Source organism: Myiozetetes cayanensis, unplaced genomic scaffold, assembly GCF_022539395.1.
Source record: "Myiozetetes cayanensis isolate MyiCay16 unplaced genomic scaffold, myiCay2020 scf43, whole genome shotgun sequence".
Lineage (NCBI taxonomy): Eukaryota > Metazoa > Chordata > Aves > Passeriformes > Tyrannidae > Myiozetetes > Myiozetetes cayanensis.
In genome coordinates, this window is record NW_026087665.1 from 814,412 (window position 1) to 827,943 (window position 13,532).

The 13,532-nt window shown below is 43.1% G+C and overlaps 1 protein-coding gene across 1 annotated transcript in view; it reads left to right on the plus strand.

The window, feature by feature from the left end:
- Window positions 1-7,602, plus strand: part of SLC6A1 (solute carrier family 6 member 1) — a 59,195-nt gene extending 51,593 nt beyond the window's left edge. Inside the window, exons 11-15 of the mRNA XM_050330697.1 lie at window positions 118-249; window positions 787-889; window positions 2,110-2,210; window positions 3,284-3,451; window positions 5,161-7,602. Coding sequence (XP_050186654.1) covers window positions 118-249; window positions 787-889; window positions 2,110-2,210; window positions 3,284-3,451; window positions 5,161-5,265 — 609 coding nt within the window. The 3' untranslated portion in view covers window positions 5,266-7,602. The remainder of the gene's footprint in view (window positions 1-117; window positions 250-786; window positions 890-2,109; window positions 2,211-3,283; window positions 3,452-5,160) is intronic.
- The last annotated feature ends 5,930 nt before the right edge of the window (window positions 7,603-13,532 follow it).

Sequence of the window (13,532 nt, forward strand, 5' to 3'; positions counted from 1 at the left end):
CCTTTATCACTGAATGTTCGCAGCCTTAGGCCAGTGATGGGTACAGCTGAAAACTCCTCTCCTAAATGTAATCCTGCAGTGCATTGCATTGTATTTTCTGTCTGAATTCCCTTGCAGTTCTGCACCGTGGAAGGATTCATAACAGCTTTGGTGGATGAGTTTCCCAGGTTACTGCGCAACCGGAGGGAAATCTTCATCGCTGCCGTGTGCATTGTCTCCTACCTGATAGGGCTGTCCAATATCACTCAGGTATGTGCTGGGGGACACTGGGGTCCCTGCCGGACACACAGAACATGCCTTCTTTCTCCCTTTCCCAGTCCAACCAGGAATACTTGCACTGAGGTGCAGGGGTCCTCCCTCCACACTGTTTGTGGATTTCAGGCAGCAGACGGGAGCTTGCTAAGTGTAAAATGCCCGTGGTCCGTGGGTGCAGTGTGTGCTGCAGGGTTCAGGTGACAAAAAAATGCACGTCTCTGCACTCTCACAGTCCAAAAAGTGGCAGCTGGGGATGTTGACATTGCTCCTAGATTGCAAACTGTTTGAGGGGAATGATTGAATTATTAAACAAAAAGTACTGAAGTGAAATTAAACCAGTTAATTAGATTCTGGCGGCAATCTTAATTTTTGACCTCAAGCCTTCTAAAACTTTAACCCTTTCACTTTAATTAATTGACACTAATTTGTCCCTAACCTATTCACCACCGTGATTTTGTCGCTCACATTTTAATCTGTCTTGAAATTGGAGCCCTTATTATATTTTTAACGCTCCTTTCTTGTATGTTTTAGGGTGGAATCTATGTGTTTAAGCTTTTTGACTACTACTCTGCCAGCGGAATGAGTCTCTTGTTCCTTGTATTCTTTGAGTGCATCTCAATATCCTGGTGCTATGGTAAACAACACGTTTTTATTTTTTTCCCCCCAAGTTTTGCACATCATAAGGACACTTCACCTTCTGATCTGTTGGTTTGTGTGTGCACGTACTGAGGGTGGAACTGAAACTGGCCTTGGTTTCTATGCGTGTAATTCCACTGGGGACTCAAAAGTTGGCCTGTGGAAGGTACTGCTGCCTCTTTCAACACCCTGCCTAGAGGCCTGGAAGTCATTAGAGGCTGGTGGTGTCAGGAATATTAAGCAGCTGACATCTCATCCCTTTTTTCTCATCCCCCTTCCTTGAAAATCCTTGATCTTCAGAGGTGTTTGGTGCTGCTGTCCTCAGTGGAATGGCTTTGGGCTTTGGAGCTTTGTAATGTTTCCTTTCCAGAAATGGCTCTGTCACACCAGGGTCTTGCAGTGAGATAACTGCCCTAAAATATGCAGAAACCTTGACTGGCAGGCCCTGGCTATAAAGATGAATGGATCTGTGTCATATTTTTCCATGTGACCTTAGTTCTGTGTCAGCTCGAACAAGGAGCTGCTCCAACAATTACCAAGGCACTTCAGTTTATGTTACACAACTGACTGAAAGCTGGAAACCTGGAGTCTTCCTGCTGGATTTTAATGGCATTGAGAGGATGGAACAGCATTTTATAGGAGAGAGAGACTGCTGATGAATCCAGGAAATGCAAATGGAAAAATAACACCAGCTCAGTAATGAAGAAATCAAAGTTATAAATACTGTGATACACAGACCTTTAGGAAGCTGATGGGCAGCAGCAGCAGGAGGGCTCCTCTTTGATTTCATATCCACTTTTGCATGTACATGGGGTGCACCAGAGTGAAGCTGATTGATGTTAGGATGGGTTGGGTTGTTATAATTTAACTTGTAAGATACATTCTAAATTTCTCATTCTAATAAGAGTTGAAAATAACCAAGGGTGGTTTTTTTTGCATCTGGCCTTCACATGTACAAACTTCCTTGGTCTTTGCATGGGAGTAAGTTTGCAGGCCTCTAATTAATTAATGGGGATATGAAGGAATGAGAACAGGTGATTTTTGGTGCTTCTGAGTTTGCATACTTTTCCCATTTAGAGAGGTGAAAAGTTAGGTTGGGATCTGTGTAGAGCTTCCAAATACATCTCATAATTCATGACAGTGTCTCAGAACCACTGAGCTTTCAGTTGACTCAGTTACCTGATATGTTTCTATACTGTTTCTTATTTCTATATTTAGGTGTTAATAGATTTTATGACAACATCCAAGAGATGGTGGGATACAGACCCTGCATCTGGTGGAAACTCTGCTGGTCCTTTTTCACTCCTATCATTGTGGCAGTAAGAAACAAACTTTTATTATATGGTTCAAAGGACGTTAAATGAGGTGGCCTGTGTGCTACAGCATTGTCATTTCCACCCCCACAGGTTCATATTAACTCTGACCTCATTCTTTTTTTAAGGATTTCAGCAATTCCATTGAAAGCAATTAGCAAAAAAATCCAGAGTCATTAGAGGAAGCTTGTGCCCTAAAAAAAGTAGCCAAGATTTTATTGTATTAGACCTCTGGAAATGGTAACTAGTCAAGAGCTTCATTGGCAGAGGTGGAAAACTGTAAAATACAAACTTTGACTATTTCTTGTATTCTTAGTATTTTACAGTCTTTCTAAAGTCCAAGAGAGAGATACCCACACTGTAAATTGAATTCCTTCACAGGCACTTATCCTGGTGACAGAAAAAGGTTATAAACTGAAAGTCTTCTCTCATGGGATTCTGTGTCATATATTAACCACTTTTATACCCCTGGCAAACTTCACAGGGAATTTGTGTATTGGAAACCAGGGGATGTTCTTTTCCTGACTCTAAACTTTACCCAGTCCATCCCAGACAGTACATGGTGAAATGATAAGCAAAGAAATGTAAGTTTACTGCACATAATGTAGCTAACTCCAATGCAATATAAAAAATTAATCAGGCAGCCACTAATACACCTGACACAATACTTGCCACTCACTGACATTTCTCTGGTAGTCCCACACAGGTAGCCATGGAAAAGCAAACGAGGAGCACTGAAGAGACACAGAAATGTGTTTATGCTGAGAGTTCCTTGAGTCATCCCTACCCACACGAAGGCAGCTTTCATTTTTCTAAAAACAGGTGTTCAGGAAGGCTTAAGAAATGCATTTTTTTGTTTATTTTAGTGGTACAGTAGGAAGATGACCAACGCTATATGTAAACCTGATCAGATTTCTCCTGTCCTGAATGAAAGGTTATATGTGTATGAAAGCATAGTGGTAACAGGAAATATTCATTTTGGTGAGAAGCTTCTTGGGAAAACTCCAGAAAAACAACTCTTGAAAGCCAGAACACTCTGGGAATATCATTCAAGTCTTCCTTTCCACTGTGTTTTGCAGGGAGTGTTTATCTTCAGTGCTGTCCAAATGACTCCCCTCACAATGGGAAGTTATGTCTTCCCAAAGTGGGGCCAAGGAGTTGGCTGGTTCATGGCTTTGTCTTCTATGGTGCTGATACCAGGCTACATGGCATATATGTTCCTAACCCTGAAAGGCTCCTTAAAACAGGTAAGTCTCTCTTTCCTGGCCATCTTCAGACCTGTGCACACTGATCAGAGCTTGCTGGGCAGTTATTTTCTGTTACGTGTTTCTCCCTTGCTTAGCCCAGTTGTTTTGCATCAAGCTGAAAAACATAAAAGCAAGCACCAATCAGAAAAAAAGATGAGAGAGTGTCTTTATCATCTGTTGTTAAACATAATTGCCCATGTTACGTGTGGTCTTTATCTCTGGTTTGAGAGTTGCAGACGCTTTGCACTGCAGCTCCTCACACCTAGAAAACAAAGTTGCAGTTTACAAAATATGTAAATGTGCCCTAATTAATGCAAGGCATACATGAATCAAGACAGGGGCTGCTCTGGGGAACTGGAATCAAACTCTTAGGACTAATCCACGTAACTCTTGTTTTGGCTGAGTCTGCTCAGTGCCCCTGTTTAGCATCCCCCTGTAATGGGATCAGAGATTGAGCTCCTGCTCTGCACTACACCTGGTTTGAGTTACACCTTGCTCTGCTGCAGCGGGCAGGAAGGACATGAAAAACCTTGGGAGCGCTTCCCTTTAGTCTTCATGTGAGGGATTTCTGTGAACAGTTACCTCATGAAGAACACTGGAAGCTCTTTTGTCACTGAACTGTGCTCTCAGCCTCTCCCTGACTCCTTATTCCAATTTTTACAAGGACATGACACTTCTCGTGTAAGAGAGGCTTAAGTCAGTTTTAAGCTCCTCAGAGATGTGCTGCTAAAGGACTGGGAAATGTTGATAAGGTTACTGACCCACAGACTGTTCAGTAACCACCTACAATCACCATACCTCATTTTTTTTTTTAATCTGGGTGCATCCTCATTTTTCCCTCTCAAGCTCATGCTGTGCCTAACGGCCCCTTCTTCAACCCAAGTGCTGAAACTTCCATCTCAGAGCCTCTATGACTGTGGGAGACAAACACTGTCAAAATGAATTGGTTGGTATTTCTGGAAAATTCTGGAATCAGCTGACAGAGCCATCTTTGCAAAGGGCCAGATGATCTTTAGCAGAATTGATGTGTAATGTCTCATGAAATGCTCAGACCTTGATCCAAATATCTGTCTTCAGCAAATTTTAAAAGACTCAGGCTTCAAAGAGGTCTACAAAAAATTTCTGAGTTTCCCCCTCCCAGCCCCTGCTCCTGTTCCTAACTCCTCCTACATTTTGAATCTCTCTCCTTTGGTCTTACAGAAACATTTATATGCAAAGGGAGAATTGTTGCTCTAAAACACAGCTGCTGCTTGGGTAGGGTTGTGTAAGGCTGTGTTAAAAGTTCCTCCTCTCAGTACTGCTGTGGATTAAGGTCTTGTGTTTGAGAGCACTGACAAAAACCACTAGGTAATGGGAGGAGCCTTGCACCAGTGACAGGCTCTGAGGATCTCAGCTGGTCTCCCTGCAGTCTCTCCTCATTTCTTTTCCCTAGCAAAGCCCCCTGGTTAATGCCTGCTGGCATCCAGCATTTTGCACAGGGGTCTTTCAGCTCCTACTGTCACATTCAGGATAGAGCTAAACCTCCTTCAGTAGCTGTGGGTTAGTGCTGGTTTGGTCCCTGGGGAGACAGGCAGTTGTAATTCTAGTTCTAATGCCTCCACACAAGTGTTTAGGATTGTCTTTAAGAACAATTTAAAAAAAAAAAAAAATAGAGCAAGCTTAGAAACCGTTTTTTGGCTGCCTCACATTTATTGTTGTCCTTTAAACAGCGCATCCAAGTGATGATTCAGCCAAGTGAAGACATCACTCACCCTGAAAACGGGCCAGACCAGGCCCAACAGAGCAACTCTGCTAACAAAGAAGCCTACATCTAAACTTCTGTATTGTAAAAGCACCACTCCTACTCCAGAAAAACAAAAAATATGGTTGAATATGACCACAAAATTATGTCTGAGAATATAATTACCTACCTCTAGTGGCAAAAAAAAAATTAAATTAAAAAAAAATTTAAAAAAAAAAATAAAATAAATAATTAAAAAAAAGAGAAAAAAGCAACAAGGTCATCTCCACTCTAAGGGAATCGCCATGGGTATGATCCAGCCATCGTGCGAGCTCAGACGTTGACAGTGTTTTTGTGTTCTCCGGCAATCCACAGACTGTTAATGTTTTTATCCTTTCACCATAATAGTTGCATACCTTGGAATTTGTAAATTGATGTGCCAAGACCTTTTTAATCTACCTTTTAGCACGACTATTTGAAGTTTTGTGCTGCTGATTTTTAGTAGTTTATCACTGTTTCTTACCGCTGAATCCCAAGACTGTTATTTCTGACTTTGCAGGAGTAAAATTAAAGTTTGGATTGTTTTGTACAAAAGAATGAAGCATTTTGTAAACAAGTGATTTCCAGTGAAAAAGTCTGCCCTTAAAATTTGTTCCAGCTGAGGCCATTTGAGGGGGAAGAGACTTCCTTCAATTAAACAGCAGCCACAGCCTTTAAAAACATAGTGCAAATTGAGCTGTCTGTGGCAGTACAGCCCAGGCTGTTCACTGGCTGTACTCTGCCTTTCAGGTGACTTTCAAATAAGGTCATAAATTTCTTTGAAAATACATAATGCTGTTTCTTATAACAAGAAGGTATATCTTTGTGAATCAACACATGAATTTCAGATGTTAGAGGCATAAATACGAATTTTAACTTTTTTAGCAGAGTGATATCCAAGAGCTCCTAAAGATTCCCAGGAGTAAAATACAAAGTATTTGCAATCGAAGCTCAGAGTGCTTGAGCTATTATTATGCTGTTATTATCCTGCTATTATTGCATTGTCACCAAAAAGAAACCAAAACAATGGCTCAAAGATCCAAGGAGGTTCTAATTTAGGATTCAATTCCCAGCTGTTCTTTCTCAATCTGTTAAAGGACTTTAACGGTTCCCAACAAGCAAAATACAGAATATGGATGGTTAGCACTTTTGGGACCAGTTGATATTTCGATTTCCACCTGACTGGTGGTGACGAAGGCACGAGGCACAGCTATTTCAATACGATGCCACCTCGCTCTGGGCCCCGTCTGCATTTGCCACACAGCCAGAAAGCCCGGCCAGCCCCTGGAATTTTTCCCTGTGTGGGGAATGCAGCGCTAGCCCAGGATGGCATTTCTCGTTTGGCAGCTATATGACGAGACACGGAGGATTATGGAGAGTGCAGTAGCTGATTGTTTGATTGTAAACGACTGTGACAGAACTGTGCAATGAAACATGCTTCTCAGCAACTCTTTTGTGCACCGTACAAATGTTAGATAGCACAATTTATGTAGAACTACTACGTGAAAAACATGTTACCTGTGAATGTTGGGTTTCTCGTTGTTTTCGTCTGAAGGTGACAAACATGTTCTTGCAATAAAGTATTATTCTCAGAATGTCAAGCACATTATGTAGAAATAATATATATATATAATACACATGTATTTCAAACTACATCATAAAATTTCAGAGTACGTTCAGTAGATTCTAAACTGTTTCATAGATCAACTGTAAAATACTACGAGATCTAAGCTACATCCTAAAAGGCCATAGCTGAGATGCAAACATCCTGTAAGTCTTTGGGGTTTAGAGGAACCTGTACATTCTACACAAGCATTACACATGATACATGCACATCATAATTGTGAATTTCATTAGACTAAGGATTAAAATTCCAACTTTATTGTTTAATGTAATCAAGTCCCATGTTGTTCTAAGAAAAATGCAGTATTTAATGTTTGATTGTAAACAATTATGACAGATGTTTGACAGACCTGCTCTTTAGCAAAAAGCTGTACAAACGTATCACATAGCACAAACTAGTGTTGTAGAACTACTGTGTGTAAACTGTGAATAGCTGTATCTTTTTTGTAGTACTTGCCCTGAAAAAAAAAGATTATTGTATGATCATATATGCTTTTTGCAATAAGAAAATATCCAACACCAGGCAAATCTATCTCTATATAAAAATATATATGTAATATATACATATTCAAAAATATATACAGAGCCTGTTTAAAAGAGTACAGTATTATTTAGTAAACTGCAACCTGTTCTATGGACCAAATGTAAAATATTTATAAATTAAGATGCATTTTAAATGTCTATAAACGGTGTCATAATTAAAGCACGATTGTTATGTAAGTTTCCAAGAGTTTAGAGGAAAAAGAATAAAGGTTATATTATACATTAAGCTCAGAATTTTGCAGTCTTTCATTACACAGTCCCAAAGTGTGCTAATTTTCTGTGAATCAAGTTCCAAATGTGTCATATATATAAATATATAAAAATATCCTTGAAATATCAAAATGCTGTATCCCACTTGTAATGTATATAATTAATCCATGCTATTTCTATGCTGTGATTAGTATGTGCATACATTATACAGGGAGCTTAAAAGGTGACAGTTAATAGCCCTTCCTGACATCCTGCTGCTTTAATTCTCCCGTGGGAAGATGGCATACCAGGGACAAAACCCTGGATTTTGAAATGGCCGTTCCTCAAGTGCACTTGTGCGGATGCTTTGGGGTGTGAACTGCAGCACCTGATCTCAGAGCCATCCCAGGCTGATGAAACAGCACCTGGATACTCCACAGACAGATGATCCACTGCTACCAAAAAAATAAATAAAAATCCTGTGTCCCTGTGTCAGCTGCCCTGGCAGGGTGAGAAGATGCGGAGCTGTGCCTGTGCAACACTGTGGAGGGACTGGCTGCTCCTGGGCTTGGAATTTAATTATCTAACTGCAAAATTGGAGCAGGGCTACATGCTGGGGAAGAGTCTAAGCAATTTAGAGAGCCTGATTAGAATTGAAAACGCTCCCGAGAGAGGCGTCCAAAATCATAGACTTCAACTCCAAACTGCTGACCTTAGGAAGGAGCACTTGGGTGCTCGAGTACACGGCGAGGGCAGAGCTCTAAAGCAGGCTGGGGAGGGAGGGAAGCAGCAGGGAGGGGAGACCAAAGATTGTTCTGGAAATGGGGGAAAGGAGCAACTTCCATGTTTTCGAAGTAGAGGGGGAAATGTGAGCTGTGTTTCATGTTTAGTCCCCGGGCATTGGGTACTGTGGCCGTGCCTGCTGAAAGGGAAAGGCTGAGGGTTTCACTTGAGAGCAGGAGGCCGTGGTTAGTGATGGGTGGGCAGGGGGCAACAGGGGGCTGAGGAGCAGGAACCTACTTGAAGGATATTGTGTTAGTGCTGTGATATTTCCATGTTCTCCTGGAGGAATTTTCTCTTGCCACGCTGCAGAAATCCCAACAGCAACTCAACAAGAAAAATGCAAATAAGGTCACTTCTCCCCTACAGGACTGCAGGATGCCCTGAGAGAAATCTATGTCCTTGCTCGTCAGGAGTATTAGTTCAGCTACATGTGCTTTTATTCTAAAATAACACTGTGTTGCTTTAGGGTTTGGGGTTTTTTTGTTTGTTTGTTTTAAGCCTGATTATTTCTGTTCTGTTCTGCTCAGGCCACAATAGCATTACAATTAACTATTACAATTTCTCAGCTCCCACCGCTGGCTGGTTCTTTTGGGGGATGTAACCCAAAGGCAGGGCTGTGCAGGCAGCGAGCACAGGGCAGCAGCCCCCGCCTGCCAAACACCCTTCCGTGGGCACAACCTCACCTGGCAGCTCCGCCGAACCCAGCGGGGAGCGGTAAAAAAAGGAGCTGCGCTAAAGCATCTGGACATTCCCGTCTCAGTCCCTTCCCCTTCGGGATGGATTCACCTCACTGCGATGAAGAGGAGCCGGTGAGCCCGAGCACGGCTACCTACGAGCACCTACAGCCAGGCGTGATGAGGAAGCAGCATTCCAAAATCCTTGTTTCCCGGGAGCCTGAATGGATGAGCTCAAAGCCGAGCGGGAGCTGCAGCAGCTGCCAGCCAGGGTTTGTGACTCTGCCAAAGCACCACAATTACCCGGTTTCACTCTTGCTCATCAGAGCAGGAAGGAAGGCACCAGGCTTTAGAATCTAAAGGGACTTTTTACTCCCCCCCCAACTCTTCTTTCCCAGCTTCTCACACTGCTTAGGATGTTTAAAATAAAACTGAGGAGAATGAGTGGGAGGGAGGGTTTAACCCACATACAATTTTTCCTGGGTTTTTCCCCAGTCTAAATCTGCCTCACTTCTCTCTTTTTCCTATGAAGTTCGATCCATCAAACAGAGCACAAAAGGTAATTAAAGGGGGTAAAGTGAACCATAATATTACCCCCTCTACAGAGCTCAGTCTTTTTAAGAAGCTGATGTAAGTATTGCCACTTCTCATTCCTGCCTCTGCACATTGAGACCAGGCAATAATTCCACCACTCTTTCCTGCTGACAATTAATGGACAATGGGCAATTTTCCTCTGTTGTCACAGAAATCCAATTAATTTTTAGAGCTGTGCTACTGTGGTTTTTCTATCCCTCTGACCATACACTATACCAGTGCATTCATTCAAGATTTGCCCCCGTTTTAAATATGTGTGAATTGGTGGGGGAAAACTTAAAATATTTACAAGAGCCTGGAGTGACAGGACACAGGGAATGGCTTCTCACTGGCAGGGTGTAGGTTTAGCTTAAATGTTAGGAAGAAATCCTTCCCTGTGAGGGTGGGGAGGCCCTGGCACAGGTTGCCCAGAGAAGCTGTGGCTGCCCCATCCCTGGAAGTGTCCAAGGCCAGGTTGGACAGGGCTTGGAGCAACCTGGGACAGTGGAAGGTGTCCCTGCCCATGGCAGGGAGGTGGAACAGGATGAGCTTTAAGGTCCCTTCCAACCCAATCCAGTCTGTGAATCTGTGACTGAAAGATTTTGCAATTTATTAGCTGATCATTTTTTTCCCAGGTTTATAAATGGTCTCACGTTAAACTCAGTGGCAAACACTCAGTTATTATTTTCGAATATCAAACAGGCTGAAGTAATTCTGTGAGCTATTTGTGAGTCATAAGTACATGCTGGTGCTAAATGTGTCCAACAGTGCCTAAGAGAAGGACAGGATGGATCAGGGGCTGTCACAAGGACAAAAACTAATATGTTTTGCCAGCAATGGTGCTTTAGTCAGATTGGAATAGCTGCCTGACGTGCTTTTTGGCTATAAGTAGCTGAGAGGTGATTATAAACAAAGTAACAGTGGGTAGAAAATAGCCAAAATGTCCGTGTTAAATGGAGTCTGGAGTTTCCTCTACACTTCACTAAAATGGTGCTAGAAGGGGAATAAGACTGAATGGAACAAGGAGCTGCCTTATTCCCTTATATCGTGCAATTTCTGTTCGTTATATTTATTCTAAAGCAACCTGGGAATGTCTAAAAATGTTTAACATGGAAAAAAAAAAAGAGACTAAGAGGCTAGTTTTAGTCCTGGCACTGTCATTTACTGGCCACACCACATGCAAACACAACAGCTGCCTCTGCATCCCAATGCTCCCTGTGGATGGAAAGCCATCCCCACACACAGTCAGCAATCACCTCCAGCCAGGCCCTCTGCCCCTGCTCAGGGCACCAGCACACTGCAGCAGAGCCTGGCTGTGCCTCAGGATCCCGTGTGCCAGGGCTGATTCCTGAAAAACAGCTGCAGTCCCTGCTGCCAGGGCTGTGCCTCTGGGCAGCGTCCCACAGGCGGAATTTCTGTCCCAACACGCTCAAGCTCTGAAGAAGGAAGTCCCTAAATATTGTCTCGTGGATATAAAGCCGTCTGGTATTGCAGGAATGGAACCAGCTACCCTGGGATGACTGAGGGGTGTTTTGATGGAGATATCCTACGAGCAAAAAAAATAAATCTCTCCCTGAATATAAACCAGAACGTCAGGTTGTGTTAGGGAATTATTTCTAGGTCATTTCAGTTCAGTGCACTGCACTACAAATACTTCACTGAATGAATGACCAAAATAATTAATCAAAACACTGGAGAGAAACACCAGCTCACACTGTAGGCAACTAACTTTGCCTAAAAGTGACAGAGCTGGGTGGTTTTTAACCTGCTCTTTACCAGCTGCCACAAAAAAAGCAGCAAACGACCTTTACTGCTGCTCTTTCCCCAGACCCATCCTCAGACTGGGGGGATGAGGGTGACCTTTCCCAGCCTGATTCCTCCTGCTGTATCGTGACTGAACTTGCCTGTCAGGATCTGCTTCAAAACTACAAAGTTAGACTTGGATTCGGGTTAAAAACCACTCTGCCTCAATCCAAACACGCTACTCGGAGCACATGAGTCCCTCATTCCAGTCCACTTGCCACTGAAGGCACTGAGCTTCCAGCAGCTGCCCCCAGTGATGCATCAGGTCCAGCAGCCCATCTGAAACAAGAAAGTGCAAGCTGGGAACAAACAAGGCAGAGAAGGAAGATTCATTCTTGCACAGCTCAGTTGTCGCTGTTATCACTACCTTGTGGGTGAGGTCTGCAGGGGGATCGCTGAGGGGTCATCAGTAGGCACAGAGCATTGTGCTCATCAGGGAATCACTCAGTTATCTGTGCTGAGTTGTTTCACTTCTGCTATCAATGTGCAGGATAACCACTTGGGGTATGGCTTTAGCAGCAAACACACAATGGCTTGTGCTCATGTCCTCTGGTCCTGTCACTTGTTCCTTGGGAGCAGAACCTGACACCATCCATCCCCCCCCAGCTCTCCCTCCTCCTGTCAGGGAGTTGCAGAGAGTGAGAAGGTCCCCCCTGAGCCTCCTTTTCTCCAGACTAAACATCCCCAGCTCCCTCAGCTGCTCCTCGAAGGACTTACTGTCATTACTTACTCTCTTTATTACCCTAAAGCATTATTTAATGGGACTGTTTGGGGGTTTGAGGGGGGAAAAAGGCATAGAATTGAATGTCTGCAATTAAATAATAAAATGGAAGCTTAGAAGAAAATGGCATTATAAAAAATTTTAGAGAATTTCAAGGAACCAATCTCCTGACTTATGTTCTTGAAGAAGGGAAATTGTGCTCAGTTTCACCATTCAAAGTTATAAATTTGTCAGCATGAAACACTGTGCATGTGTTGCATTTAAGACTCTCATTTTCACAAAAAATTTACCCATACATGCTCAGAAAAGTTATTTTCTTACTTCTTTACATACTCTACATTACTTAACATTCAGTATTTTATAATGTGTTGTGTTTTCAACTCATCCTTCTCCTTGATAAATCACAGGTTCCCCAGGGGTTTCTGGCATGCTTATTTTGTATTTCAGTGTTCTGTTCAGAATTTCTTTATCTTACGAAACTCAGTTCCTCAAAGATTATGAAACTGGGACCGGTAGATGGTTTTATTTTTATTTATTGCTGGCTTTTCAAGAAACAATTTCAAATTTTCCAAGACAATTTATTGCTATAGGAGTAGCCTCATTAGCAGCTTATATTATATAAAGATGCAAATGGGAGAATACTGAGGCACGGCCACACCGCTCCCTTTGGAACAAGGTCTGCACCAGGAGCTCACCATGGTGTGCCCTGCCCCAACCACCTTTTCGCTGTCTCTTTTTCAGCATCACCACTCCTGCAAAGGCCACTTTTCCCTCCCTAACCCCGTGTTCTGTCACAGTCAGAATTCCTCTGGCAAAGCGGAGCGAAAAAGAACCCGAGCCCTTTCCCGCTCTGGGCACTCCCAGCTGCAGGGAGCGGTCCCAGGGCACGTGTGCCAGCAGCCAGCAGCTCCAGGGACCCTGCAGTCAGCACAGAGAGTGAGAGGAGGAGGCAGAAGGCCACAGCCCATGCTACATTAACCAGGAAAGTTTGGAAATGTAAAACTCAATGGGCTGTCAGAGCGATGTTCCTCCGAAGCTCTGCGCAGCCCAGCATTTTGTCAGGGTAAGTACAAATGCCAAAACTGGCTAAGTCTTCAAACAAGCCATGGATATTTTCTTTTTTTTTTAGGGGCTGATGTAAGCAAGGGCAGACAAAAGAGGAGAAAAATCCATTTTCCTTAAAATCCCTAATAAGTGCAGATGGTGGAGAGCCAGATGACAGCCTGTCCAAGCAGGCCAGAATCTCATCCCTTTGGTGCAGTGAGATGAGCAGTCTCAGCTCAGGCCAAGTGGACAGCATTCCCCATTTAAACTGACCTCATCCAGACCTTCTTCAGCCCCCTGTGCTTTCTTCAGTGGCCCTGGCAATGTCCTCATGAATTTTAAAGGGAACCAAACTGCAGCTTGTATGAC